Source organism: Hippichthys cyanospilos, chromosome 16, assembly GCF_059441005.1.
Source record: "Hippichthys cyanospilos isolate Australia breed blue-spotted pipefish chromosome 16, RoL_Hcya_1.0, whole genome shotgun sequence".
NCBI lineage: Eukaryota > Metazoa > Chordata > Actinopteri > Syngnathiformes > Syngnathidae > Hippichthys > Hippichthys cyanospilos.
Window position 1 is genome coordinate 1702501 of NC_142384.1, and position 15000 is coordinate 1717500.

The 15000-nt window shown below is 38.9% G+C and overlaps 1 protein-coding gene across 2 annotated transcripts in view; it reads left to right on the forward strand.

The window, feature by feature from the left end:
* The window catches only part of rrn3 (RRN3 homolog, RNA polymerase I transcription factor), a 39764-nt gene that overhangs the window by 14701 nt on the left and 10063 nt on the right, over positions 1-15000 (forward strand). The window contains exons 8-13 of one of the 2 annotated variants that reach the window (XM_088436403.1): positions 647-745; positions 4251-4346; positions 8286-8430; positions 8563-8693; positions 9931-10061; positions 10188-10375. In XM_088436403.1, the coding sequence (XP_088292529.1) occupies positions 647-745; positions 4251-4346; positions 8286-8430; positions 8563-8693; positions 9931-10061; positions 10188-10375 (790 nt within the window). The remainder of the gene's footprint in view (positions 1-646; positions 746-4250; positions 4347-8285; positions 8431-8562; positions 8694-9930; positions 10062-10187; positions 10376-15000) is intronic. The other variant, XM_088436404.1, reaches the window with a different exon arrangement.

A 15000-nucleotide genomic window follows, 5' to 3' on the forward strand; every position in this document is an offset into this window, starting at 1 on the left:
TCCATCCTGTCCCATCAAGCTAGATAAAGGCGTTCGGCCAATAGCATATCGGCATTTCTGTGATTGACGTGTGACGCCGGCCAATAGCATCTCCGTGAGTGAGACCGGGTGACCTTAATCGACCAATAGCATATTGGCGTCTCCTTGACTGACTGATAATTATTCACACTTTTTTTTAAACGGTTGGAATGTATTGACAATTAATTAAAAAAAAAACACACATTTAAACCAATGACAATTCTTTGTCCTGCAATCGGCACATTTAATTTCATGTCAGCTGTTTTTCCCTTTAGCTGTACAAACACTACACTTAAATGGTAATATATTTAGACACCGTGAGTGAGACAGTCAGTGTGAGATTGTAAGACCAATAGCGTTCACGTTACCGCCATAAGTATCTATTAATGATTGTAGATGACGCAACTGCTGAATATATTGACGCAGTTAGGCGAGAACATTTCTACATACTCAATGGCTGGTTTGTCGGAATGCTCGCAAGACAAGAGGTTTGCTCGTAAGCGGAGGACAAAATTCTCCCTGATCCACGCTCGTAAGGCGGAATGTTCGCAAATCGGGATGCTCGTAAGCAGGGGGCTGACTGTATAATGTATGCTTCTAAATACAATTTTCTCTGTCCTATCTGCAGGAGTGTTATGTCCACAATCTCCTGACAGTAACTGTGTACATACCAACTATTCGACGAGACCTACTGGAAATCGTCATTGGACAGATGCTTAAACTGGACGTTAGTGGTTTCATTCTGAAAGACTTTGTGGATCATTCCAGATTTGGAGGAATATTTATGTCCCACCCATCAAATTTTGAGGAAATTTACTTGTCCTAAGACCAAAAATAAATCAAACAACAAAAATCAAACCTAACCCTAAATCTTTTGGGTATTATTTATTTCATTACTGTGTTTTGCAACTGTGGGAATATTGGTTTAAATAAACATAACATTTCAAAAAAGCTATATTCATGGAACGTGTTTCCCACATCATGTAGATCAGAACATTTTTAGCATGTTGGAGGAAGAAAAAAGTTCAATCACATGAAACGCACATCAGTGTTCCAAAACGATGAGTAGAGCAAAGTTCTCACTTCTATTTTTCCTAGTTTTATAAAATAGGTAGCCTTATTTGAATGTCTCACTCTACCTCTTGAAACCCTGTTATACATATAATCAGAATAGTTAAAGTTAAGTAAACACTTTCCTGAGATAAAGATAACATTAGGGCAGATTTCAACCCTGTTACCTGCAACCCTGTTACTGTGATTATAGTAAATGTATTGATTTAATTACTCATATACAGTAATCCCTCGTTTATCGTGGGGGTTTTGTTCCAAAATAACACACGCAAAGTGAAATCCGTGAAGTAGTCAGCTTTATTTTTTTAAATTATTTTACAATGCAATACTAAATAATAGAATAAAACCAAAAATCAAAACCTGATTTAAAGCCCCAAATTTGTTTAAAACAATCAATTTAATATAGTAATACAAAGTTGGAAACATTGTCACTCACTTATTTCACAGTCCCAGCTATGCCTCTTCGTCCTGAACCTGCACGTTGATATGAGTAGTTCTAAAGCTCTTTCTTTCTCTGAGCAAGAAGATTTTATAAACGGATATGCCCGGACATCGAACTAAAGCCTCTTCTGAAGCTTCTTATATCATAACAATACACTTGAAATTTCAATTTATTACAAAAGAAATCTGGGTAAAAGTCAGATTTCCAAAGCTGTGCATTTCTCCGTTGCTCTCGGTAGAAACACAGACGTGTGCGTTTCCTCTCGGCACGCCTACAAGTCATGTGATTGGATCACAAAGACCAAGCTGTCAATCAATGTGCTTACTAGCATGTTTGTAACGTGTGAGCTGAGCTGAGCTGAGCGCAGACAGGCACAGGAGAGACGAAAGCAAGCTTTTGGATCCTCTTGCCTTTTGTAATAAATTGACAAGTGAAAAAACTAATACAGTACAGCGTCAATTTTGTATTTCGAGACAACAGTAAAGCCCCTGAGCCAATCAGGATTCAGAGCCCAATGCGCTGTAGAAAATATCCACACTGTAAAAAATCCATGAAGCAGCGAATCCTAGAAAGATGAACCGCGATACAGCGAGGGATTACTGTAAAAAAAAAAATGTGCCATAGATCTTTTAGCTAAACTAATGAAGGCTGATTACGAATTATTGATGGATATAACAGAAATCAGAAAAATGAAGTTTTATTTTTAAAGAATTTTGAAGCCCAAATGTCTTTCAATTCTGGAATGACCCTTCTTTTCTTAAAGGTGTAAAGTCTCTTTTTCACTACACAATGGGTGACCAAGTCAAATCTTCGATAGCCACAATCCAGCCTTTTTTTTTAATGTTTCCCCAATACCTTACACACTTAAATGACCCGCTCATCAGCAAGGTTTGTATAGATAGCTTTGATCATTTGAATCAGGAGTTTTGGTTAAACGGAAACAAGCTGGACTTTGGCTCTTTTATTACTTGACTTGGCCATTCCTAGACTACACTTTTGCCATTGTCACACTGAAATACTTCCTTTTTGGTAGTCTCTGTAAAGTTCATTATTGTATCTTCTTTGTATCTATTTTGGTAGTGTTGTTCCGATACAGCGTTATTATTCGCATTAAATGATGATACTGTCATTGGTGAGTACTAATAACTGCCCAGTGCCATTTTATTTAGTAATATGGAATGAACGCGGCATCTTGTTTCTGACATAACATATTGCAATGTATGCCGAACCAAGATACCCTGTTGGCCTAGAGTGGAACCCTTTGAACCAGGAGTTGCATCTTTTTCACGTTAAGGAAAAACTAACTCCTGTGTCTTAATGAGTGAAAATTGTGGCAATATTGAAGCTAAAACAGCCAGGTTTAACACCTTAAACATGATCAAACAAATGAGGATGAAACAAGACAAACAAGAGTTTCTGGGGCAGAGGCTATGGTACAAGCAAGAGGAATGTGGTTGGACCGTAGGAAAAAACTGGCGATTTCAAGAAAAATGTCAGAAAAATTATGAAAATTACAGTGGACCCCCGGTCTACGACGTCCCTGCCTTACAGTTAATTCAACTTACAACATGACCCGCAGCGTTTTTATGTCCCTTCTTTACTCCATTTCTTTCGCCTTGCGGCACATCCATGATGGCAGTTGTTGTGCGTGTGTGACCGCCATGCATACGTCTTTACGCGTGTTATCACTTACGTCACTACAATGCTGGTCTGCTCTTGGTCGGCGTCACAGTCAAAATGGACGCATTTTAAAGACTGGATCTCGTCTTCAGTGCTTAAAATGATGTATTTATTGTGCATTTTACTGTTTAATTCAAACTTGAATGGGTTAGCCTTGGGTCCCAAGATTGCTAGTAATGTTAAAGAGACAAGTAAGAAGATAATTTTTATGGAAATGAAGCTGGAGATAATCAAGAAATATGAAGAAGGCTAAGATAGCCTAGCCTAGGCTAGGCTACCCTCACTTGGGAATATGGTCATAACAAACTCTCCACTCAAACGTAAATAAATCATTTCTATATTTTTTATTTATTATATTTAATTGTATACATGTATATTATGTATATATGTAGCACCTACTATGCTATTTTGATACCAATTTTTAATATGCATATAAAATTTGGATGTCTTTACTTGGGGTTTTAACCGCATTAGCTATTTAACATGGGTTTGGATTGCCTGCCATACGGTGAGTTTGCCTTACGAGGCTGATCGCGGAACGGATTAATTTCGTAAACCGGGTGCCCACTGTATTGTAATCTTGTAAACTGCCTCTTTCCTATGTAAATATATCATCCTGTATTTATGTCAGATATTGTGTCCACGCCAAAAATAAATATTTCAAGCCAATCACAGCAACAATTTGGTTGTAATTTCCAATAATGCGATGCGCGACATTAAGACTTGTAAACACAAGGTCTTCAAGACTTAGACGTGAACCTTATTTTTACAATATAAAATGGACATGAATGCATTATTGCACTTTTATCTTGAAGTGTTTACTGTATTCACGTCCAACCGCCAATTCAGGACACAAAAAAAATACTTTTATTATGCTGACATTGACATCTGGTATGTGTCACCAGTGTACCAGTCTTGGTCACTCTGGGTTCTCTGGGTCTCTCAATCGGCATCGGGGTCAAAAAAAGGGAACAACACTAATTCTGATTTTGTATAGAAACCGTAACACACAAACACATCCAATTATCACTCCTTTTAGGTGAGTGCATCCCGCTCAGACATAGAAGAGGCTGAAGAGAATGCACTACAAAGCCAAAAAGCAGGCAACTTGACTGAAGAGGCAGTCTTTGATATGGTACGTAACCAATACCGCCCCACCAGCCCATAGTTTTCTTCATGTTTTGTAGAATTTTTAAAATACGCAGCTTGTTACCATAATGTTTTAAAAATATGTGTCTCCCAAAGATCCATAGACTGGACTTTGAACTTTCACTTATACATAAACTTTTCTGGGTACTCAAAGCGCTTTACCAACTCGTCATTTACCTACTGGTGATGCAGCATCAGGAGCAACTAGGGGTTCAGCGTCTTGCTCAAGGACACTTCGACATGCTCATGATGGTCGGGGGTTAGAACTCAAAGCCTCCCATCTGCGTGATGACCACTCCTATCACTGAGCCATGCTGCCCCGCCCCATGGCAGCTAGTACTTAAGGAAAAATATAAGGCCCAAATGTTCAAGAAATGTTGAAAGACCACTGGAAAGTACCGTCATACCCCAAATATGCATAAGACACACTTTTTTCCACAACTATGAAAGCCAAAAGAATGGGGATGTCCTTTAAACAATAACTTTTTTTTGGGACACCATTCACGGGAGATTGATAATGTTAGCTACATAATCCCAGTTTTGACACATAGATGTGTGTTTTCATATCAGCCATGCTCTTACTTAAAATAATTATCGTAACGGGATAACAAGAGGGCAGACGTCAGTAGACTGTTAGCATCAAGTGCTAGTTGCCGCTAACAGCAGCAGTTGAGGTTGTTAAAGGGACAATGTCCAAAATTTACCGTACCATTAATAACCATAAGATTAATGTAATTAATTATTTTTTAATTACTACACCAATTCTAAATATGCTAATGAAGACAAAATAAAATATAGATATTGCTACAATATGTTTTGGAAAGAGCAGATCCCTGCAATTTGCTTTCCATAGGAGCAGCAAATTGCCAAAATACGTATGTAATTGACAACTATTAAAATGCAAATGTTTATACTGTACTGCTGTGTCATTAGAAAGCTAGACAGAACTGAATGAATGCAACAGTCTTGATACATTCAATCATCCATTTTCCATAGCCGCTTATCCTCACTTGGGTCGCAGTGCACTGTTATGCTGCGTTCACACCGAACAAGATTGAGGCTTGAAAGGGGACAGTTTTGTATTGTAGTCAATAGAGTTCACACGACAGGGCGCGTTGGGTGATGCGATGGACGCGCGCGACGCCGGGAGCTATCCAACAAGGCCAGCAGAGCTTTCAATACAAAAACGGAGCCAAGCAAGGGCACTCACCTGGCTTGTAGAATGGCAGAAGGGAGATCTTGGGACAACTGGTATGTGCAGCGTTTGCTTCCTTTGTAACAGCTGTCTAACCGTAGTTACTGTGCCAAGATGACGATAGTGCAGCATTGACAGCTCAGTAGCACGGTATCGGCCACTCGATTGCAACGTTGAAACTATTTTTTTTTTTGCCAGACGAGTATTGCTGCTTAGCGAGAGACACAGTGTAAAAAAGAATAAAGTTGATGTAAGATAAAATATTGGCTCTGCTACATCCCAGAAAAGTGAAAGTTCTCAGCAATGCTCTTCTTTCCAGATCCACTGTAAAGTGCACAAGCTCACTCTACTCCCCTCGCCTTCCGCAAGAAAAAGTGACTTCACAAAAGTGATCATCTTGACCTCGCGACAAAACGCCTTGGGCAGAGCATATAAACGATGCGCGCTGTCGCGTGGACGTGGCATCAAATATATAATTTTGTATGATAGAAAATTAATGGACTACAGAGCGTTGTACGAACCGCTTTTTGTATTTTCAATACTTCATAAAACCACTTAAAAACCACTATAATGTTGAGCAGGTTTCTTCAAAACTGTCATGCATTTTTTATTACTTATTACTGTCTTTTCAAAGTACTTTGTTACATGACAATAATACTGGAGTTGAAATGTAAGGTATAACACTACTTTTGCATTACATCGGACCCCCGGTTTACGACGTCCCTGGCTTGCGTTTACGATATCGATTGCGGCATTTTTTTTGTCCCATCTTTACGCTTTTTCTTTTTTTTTTGCGTTACAACAAAAACTCCTCAAAAATAGCGGTCAGTGCTCTGTGCGTGTGCGTCTTTACCGCTTACGTCACTAGAATGCTGGTCTGCTATTGTTCGGCGTCACGGTTTCCAGAGTGGCGGAAGGTTGAAGCTTTGTTCGCCTGTGAGTGCTTATTTATAGTGCTTAATTCAAACTTGAATTGGTTAGCCATGGGTCCCAAGATTGCTAGTGAGAAGTAAGAAAATGATTAATATGGAAACGAAGCTGGAGCTAATCAAGAAATACGAAGGCTAAGCTAGGCCTCACTATGGCATTTGACCATAACAAGCTCTCGCGTCACCTCAAAGGTAAATATATACTTTCTATATTTTCTATTTATGATGTTATTTAATTGTATACATGTATATTATATACAAGTAGCACTCACTATACTATTTTAATACAAATTTCGTTTTGACGACAAACCAACGAATGACGGGAATACCCCAAAAAATGGTGAATTAAAAATGTCGGAAGTGCAGTTTTCATACATTGTTGTAATCATAGGGATAGATATGACGTAGAATGTCCGTCAGACATCTGTCAGCCAGCCACGCCCCTTTTTATTTACTTAAATATAATTCAACTGACTTGCATGATTATGTGCTGTGTTTGTGCATCCTTTAGTACAAATTGCAATCAATGTAACAATAGTATCTTTCCAGCACCACCACCACCACCTGCGCGAACTGTTTTGTCAAATTACTGGTGCTATTTGACGAAGTGGACAGCTCTTTAGGTGTTGCACACTAAGTGCACCAAACTTATATCCTCCTTATCTCTGACGAACTGAAATCAATGGGCATATGTCCATCTTGTGTACATTTTGCCCATATTCAACCTATATTTCTGTTGCTGCCACACTCATCTCTGCTGTAGTAGATACTAATGACAATAAAGTAATTATATTTCCCCGGATGGTTCTCCTTTGATCTCGCCCCGTTTTTGGCAAATTTGGGGGGAAAAAACCACCACTTTCAGGTAGAGCTGCACAATTAAGCGAGTTTTAATTGTGATCACGATATTGGCTGCCACTATAAATATTATCTGAGCCACGATGATATTAACATTTAAAAAAAAACAAGCACTATTTTTTTTATTACAAGTCAAATCAAACACTGCCACTAGAGGGCAATGTTTCTCACGTTTGCATGACAAAAGCCTCATATTTTCTCACCCTAATATATTCTTGTGAAATGGTGTTGAGTTTCTCACCTGATTCCTAATATTTACAGTGCTAGCTCACAATTGAGACCCATTTTGAAAAATCCGATACTCAAAAATTTTAATAAATTCAGTTTGAAATGACCAAAAATGACATTATGACTGGTAATTGATCAACATTTGGTTAAAAGTAAATAATGTGCTTACTTCTCAGGTTAAAAATGCATTGTATAGCATTGCATTCTCATTTGTACCAAGTAAAATATATATAATCATTTTTTGTGTGTGCAATGCATTACCTACCGCGTTACAGCAAAAAGTAATGCATTACAGTACCGCAATTACAAAGCTTTTGTAATGCATTACTAGAAATGCTGCAGACTTAATAACAATCTAAAAGTAACTTGAAAGACAAAAACGTAATTTTTATTTAAGTCACAATTTTCTACTTGGATATTGGATTAAGCAGGTTAGGCTGTCATCTGGAAAAATCTCCATGCTAATCATATTTTTATTGCAGTAAATGACGTTCAACACAACTAGTTGCAGCTTCTGTTGTATCATACTACATGGGTTTATCCTTTTGTTGTGTAACTGCAGAGCATCTCTCTGCCTATCACGTTTTGTAACACAAGCACTGAAGAATTGTATATGAAAGAGGGCACCTGGACCTTGGTTACGGTTAGTTTAATCAAAAGTGCAAGTATAGCCTGAGCAAATTTGTAATGATATTTCTTCATCCTGTGTGTACATGTGTGGGTATGTTTCTGTCAGGATGAGGACCTGCTGACGGATCAGCCCCTTAATTTGGAAATCATGGCACATCCGGTGGCTGAGAGGCTAGATTTGCTCATGAACATGTTGTTTACGTACATCAAAGATGTCTGCCATGCTGATGGTAACTACTAATTGCATCATGTATTATTGTCTTAATGCCCCTGGTTTAAGAATAGGAGTTATCGGAATACAATCCCTTATTTGACTTAGTTTATTCAAATGCTAATAGTCACATCTTTGTTTTCACTTCCAGGTATTCTTCATACAGACAGAACAAAGGAATTGTACAGGGACTTGTTGGATGTATTTGACAAGCTTATTTTACCCACTCATGCTTCGACTCACATCCAGTACATTCTCTTTTACCTTTGCAGCTTCAGGCTTGTGAGTCTCCACTATGAAATTTCACAAATGATGTGCAAATTTATTCCAACCCTTTTGCTTTATACTTCCAATTTTCTTGCAGTGTTCATTTTACCTCTGAAAACTGTTAGGTTCCCGGGACTCGCAATTCTAAAAAACTGGGGCCCAACAGAAATATGACATTCCTAAACTTGTGCAGTGAAAATGGAAAAATAAGTCTAAGATTCAAACTAAGATTCAAGATGTGAGCAAAAAACCAACAGATGTTGACAAATGTCAAAATAAAATTGATTAAAGTGATTGCATGAACTTAGACGTACCATCAGCCATCGTCATCTTCATATCGCAACCACTGATATAACTCAATCAATTTTGTTAGAAAAGTCCGCTTTTTACTTTGAGTGTTCGTTTGTTTAGCTTCATCATGTCTGTTTTGTTACTTTTTCGATCATCCAAAGCGTTTCGTTTTCGCATTTCACTTTCTGGCTCATTACCTAATTGTGTATTGTGTGTGACTTGTCACTGATACTAAAGAAATTGCAGAGTTTATGTTGTTTAGGGCCTGAAGTTAGCAGGCTTTTTTCCATAACCAGAACCTGCAGAAATCTCACGACAAAGAGATCTCGGGTAAAAATGAGACATGACTTGTGAGATCAAAACTAATATGACGGACTAAATTGTAAAATGTTTGAAAGTGGTCAAGTTTTACATGAATAAAAGAATAAATGGATGAAGATTAATATTTTGATGTCATAAAACTAAGGATCTTTGACTGTCTAGCAATTTGATTCCAATTTTGGGGTCTGCGATTCAATTCAGAATCAGTTTTCGATTCAAAACAAATTTCAATTAAAAAGGATTCGATTTAACCAAAAATGATTTCTGCTTCAATCTGTAGATGTACAAAAAATAATCATACAACTTCAGTCTGCTTTGCAAAACAGAATAACAAGGAAACAGTGTAGCTTTTTTTTTCTTCTCAATTTCAACTTTTTATTTGTTAGGAATATGCCTTTTTCCAAAAAAATAATGTAGAAACTGCTTCTCTTTGAAGCCAGCTATAAATTGAATAGCTGTTATTGTATAAAATATAATGAAATGAAAATCTAAAAAGGTAGAACAAGATACAGTCATTTCAAATGAAATTGCAGTGCAAAAATATTGTGTGAAACTTTTCAGATTGTTAATTGTCCTTTAGTATTATTAAAAGTCCAATATATTGCGTTAATATTTATTCTTTATTATGTGTCCTGTTAAGGCCATTGCTGAGGCTTTTCTGGAGCACTTGTGGAAAATTATGCAGAGTCCATCTCAGCCTGCTGTCATCCGCCAGGCTGCCGCGGGGTACATGGGAAGCTTTCTTGCCAGAGCCAAGTTTATTCCTGTTTTGTAAGCTTATTCACTTGGCTTCTTCTTTTTACTTTTGTGATTATTACTCTACAGTTCAAGTTTGCAGTTTGTCCTTGAAACAACGCTTTACTGTTTGATTTGAATGTGCACCTTCTGTTCGCGCAGCACACTTCGGGCTTGCTTAGACCTGCTCATTTCATGGATCCACAGCTATATCGATAGCCAGGACAGTAAAGGCCGGCAGGCTTACTGTGACGTCAGCCTCCATGGACCATTCTACACAGCCTGCCAGGCTGTCTTCTACACATTTATCTTCAGACATGAAGCCATTCTGGCAGGCAACATGAAAAAAGGTGCTCATCTCTGCACTCTTGCTTATCACCATTCCTACCTGTAATACCTGGGCATCAAATTCATTTAGTCACTCAATTTGCTTCTTTAAAGATACAGATAAACTTTTATTACCTATCACTATTGCAGTGAAGTTGAAGGAGGAGCTAATTGGGCTCATAAGTAAAGTCAGTACATTTCAAGAGAATATAAACATGTTTCAAGAGAAACAAACATGTTTTGGGCTATTTTATAAGGTTGCAGATGGTTTGGTTGCACATAATTCATATTTCTGAGGCAAATATGTGTGTTTACTTCCAAATTTGGCAGTTTGTCCCCCAAAAATCCTTTCTGGTGAACAGTGAATAATGACCATATTATAATGGAAAAGGTTTGATCAATTATGAGACAGGATTCCTTCTTTTTTCCTAAAAATTATCTGGGATGAGTCAATACACAACCAGACCAGTAAAAATTGTGTTTACATCTGTTGCCGTCACGTATTGTGATTCAAAACCTCTTCTACCGGATTTATCATAATAGAAGTACAGTAAATTCAATTTTATTTTTTATTTTAGTGATAGAAATAATGGTATTAGTTGAAGTAGTAGTCCCATTATGAAAAACATGAATTTATTGCAAATTCAGCTCGGGATAAGCACCAGCAAGCCTGAGACCCTTGTGAGGATAAGCAGCTATAAAAAAATGGATGGATGGAGGTACTGAATTGATAATGGTAACGGCATTTAATAATGCCCCTTTAAATCCCATTCAAGTGGCAAACATTAATTTATGAGATACCCACATGCAAAAGAGACCATTTAGTAGCTATTCAATTGCCATTTTTACCTTTTGTTGAAGCACATTACCGGTCCACACATATGTTTAAAAGTTGTTGGACATCATGAGGTCGTGCTGTTCACATGAAGTCTTGGAGTTCCGAACTGCCGTGCGTCATAATTCCAGGGCCGCTGCTAGGCCCCTGTATATTCTCAAGTCCCCCCTCCTTCTTTGCCCATTAATGACAAAATGTGAGTTATGTGATATAGGTTACTTTGGGAGCGACATCAGATTTAAGGTTAGGGTTAGGGTTAGGGTTAGGAACGAGTCAAATGGATTACTTTTCCGTGTTCTCTAGTCAGTGCACTCTTATTTGAATCAGCTGGAGACATCATAACTTTTACACTGAGTTTTTGTCATATTCCTGTTGGTGAACAAGGATGGACTCGGGTGTCTGTTCATTCTGTCCGTTTCTTTCATTGAAAATCATGCCATAACAGCCTCAGCTAACACTTTTTGCTGTTAGCTGCAAAAGGCACTTGATGCTTCCAGTTAACTGACATTCCCCTCGTCTAGCTCGCCCCATAACGGTAATTATCTTAAGTAAAAATATGACAGATAGAAAAAATCAAATTTTATTTGTTTCGCCCTGAATTACTAAAGTCTCAAAGGGCTTCACAAATAATTCTTCCGAAAAAAGAAGTCATACAGACATCCTTTCAGTGTAAGGTACACAACAGCATCCCCTGTCAAAGCTCCCAGAAGGGGAAGGAAAAACTAAAAAACCTAAATTTGGGGAAAATCAGAAACCTTCATAAGGGACCACAGGTGGGAGGGGCCCCCTTCCAGGCCCACAGGTTGAAGTGGATGCTGCATGTACCAAATACAGACAAATTACTTATTAGATACACATTACAGACAAATACTGGTAAACAATATGGATTACAGGTAAAATATTGTCCTATATAGTGCAATGATGACTTGATAGCAGGCAAAGCCATTGGGCAGGAACTTTCCCACAGTCCAACCAAGTGGACCGCAGACAGTCGATCTCTTAACCCGCGATGGTCGATCAGCGCAGGGCCAAATTGGGGCGGTCAAGTCTAACTTCACCATCTAGCTAGCCCCCTCTCCAAGCCGGGAGAAGGGGGCAGGAAAAAAAAAAAAGAAAGCTGCAGACAGGCCCAATAGCTAAATGCTTTCGAGTATAAATGTGTTTTTAGTCTGGATTTTAAGATTTCTACTGAGGTGGCTGCGCGAACTTCCATAGGTACGGCATTCCATAGTACTGGCACGCGAATGGAAAATGCCCTTGACCACAGACTTCTTTTTAGCCCGTGGGGTCGATAGCAAACCGGCATTTTGTGACCGAAGTTGTCGGGACGGAACATATGGTGATGCTAAGTCGACAAGAAAGGAAGGAGCTAAACCGCGTGGAAGCCAATGCAGGTCAGCTAGAATCGGAGTAATATGATCAAACTTTCTTGTCATTGTCAATAGTCTCACTGCTGCATTTTGTACAGACTGCAAGGCTTTTGACGCAGGACATAGGAAGCCCAGAAAACAGAATGTTTTACAGTCTAGGCGCAACGTAACAAATGCATGAATTAATATTTTGGCATTGTTAGAAAGAATAGGGCGGATTTAGCTATATCGTGAAGGTGACAAAACACAGTTCTTGTCGTGGTGTTAATTTGTGTCCGAAAAGAGAGAGTTGAGTCAAATATCACACCAGGGTTTTTGCAAAACTACTTTGGGAAATAATACAGTTATCCAGGTTCAACGTGGTATTCTTAATCAAGTGCTGATGATGAGCAGGGCCAATAATTAACATCTGTGTTTTACTAGGGTTAAGAAGCAGAAAATTGGAAGACATCCATTGTTTAATCTCGGCAAGGCAGGCCTCCAGTTTACTGCACTTGCATGGATCTGTTATTTCTAAAGGCATGTACAGTTGGATATCATCAGCATAGCAATGAAAACTAATAACATGTTTACGTCTAAAATCGCCAAGAGGAATCATGTAGATGTTGAACAGTAAGGGACCAAGTACTGACCCTTGCGGGACACCGCATGAGACAGAGAAAGATTCAGAGATCGCATTGACATAAGAGACAGTATCCGTCCTTCCCAGGATGTAAGATCTGAACCAAGAAAGTGCTGATCCCGAGATACACATGATTTAAGACGTTCTATAAGAATATGATGATCAATAGTGTCATATGTCAAGCAATAATAATATTGATGAGATGTTGTAATCCATGGCTAAGAGATCATTCGTCACTTTTTCAAGGGCTGTCTCAGTTGAGTGGTTGGTCCTAAAACCTGACTGAAGGAGTTCAATTCTATTGTTATCTATCATGAAATCGCTAAGCTGTTGTGCTACAACTTTCTCAAGAACTTTTGCACATCTGTGCATCAAAACTTGGCTTATGTGGCTGACAGAATAACCTTTTTCGAATGCTGTTGAATTAAAAAAATAATTTTTGGGCGCACCTATAGTTTTGGTCTTAATTTTTGTGAAAAAGGTGCATCTTTTATTTGGGGAATTACGATATATACATACAGTGGGCCCCCGTGTTACGAACTTAATCCGTTCAGCTGCTATGCTCGTAACTCGAACTGCTCGTAATGACGGGCAATCCAAACCTATGTTAACTAGTGAATGCGTGCAACGCGTGCAAAAACCTTAGGTAAAAACATCACGACTTTATACACCTTAAAAATTATTAACTTAATCTACTGTACAGTTAAATTAAATAACATAAATACAAAGGAAAAATGACATTTACCTTTGGGGCGACGTGACTTGAGCTGGGTGGAGGCGAAGGGGAGCAGAGACCAACCCGCAGAATTTATTGAATTATTTTCTTAAACAAGAACTTTTCTCAAACTAGAACATATCACCGGCAATTTCCTTCTCTTTAATCCATAATAGAAGAAGCCTCTCCATTTTGTTGTCAACCGAGGTCCGTCCCCTGGCAAGGAAAGTCTTGCCCTTAGAAGATTGCCGAGCGGTTACGGCCATACTCACGAGCAAGGTTAACTATGCGTGCGCCTCCTTCGTATTTTTTTATTATCTCCTGCTTGGTTTCTATTGTCATCATCCTCTTACTTCTTCCTTTACCGCCACTTGCAATTTTAGAAGCCATGTCTAACAGATAGTTTGCAAAGTCTTCAGAACATTCCTTCCTTACGTTTTTGACTGATTTTATCTCCTTCCTTCTGTCCCGACCAGCTGTGCCATCAAACTAGATAAAGGCGTTCGGCCAGTAGCATATCGGCATTTCTGTGATTGACGTGACGCCGGCCAATAGCATATCCGCATCTCCGTGAGTGAGACCGGGACTGTGACCTTAATCGACCAATAGCATATCGGCGTTTCCGTGACTGACTCCGTGACTGACACCGTGACTGAGACAGTGACTGTGACATTGTAAGAGCAATAGCGTTCAGCATTACCGTGACAAGCGTGAACATTTGATTTCGGTGATGCAGTAAAGCGAAAATAATTGTACGAACACATTGACCGGCATGTCGGATTGTTCGTAAGACAAAAGGTTTGTGCGTAAGAGGGGGACAAAAAAAGCCGCGCCCACGCTCATAAATCGAAAAGTTTTTAAAAGAGGGAGTTCGTAAACCGTGGGCCCACTGTATTTGTTGCAACAATAGTGCCTGCTGAGTGAGCGAGCGAGTGTGAACGCTGAATGTAAGCCTTGGTCAGCTGGCTCCACTGCAGGCGAACATGTGCTGTTAGCTGCGACTTGCACTTTCCCCCTCTAGCTTCTCACATTACCGTATTTAAAGTTAGAATATATCCGATACAGAAATGTGCATCTGTAGGTCAAAACTCAGCTTATGTGGCTGA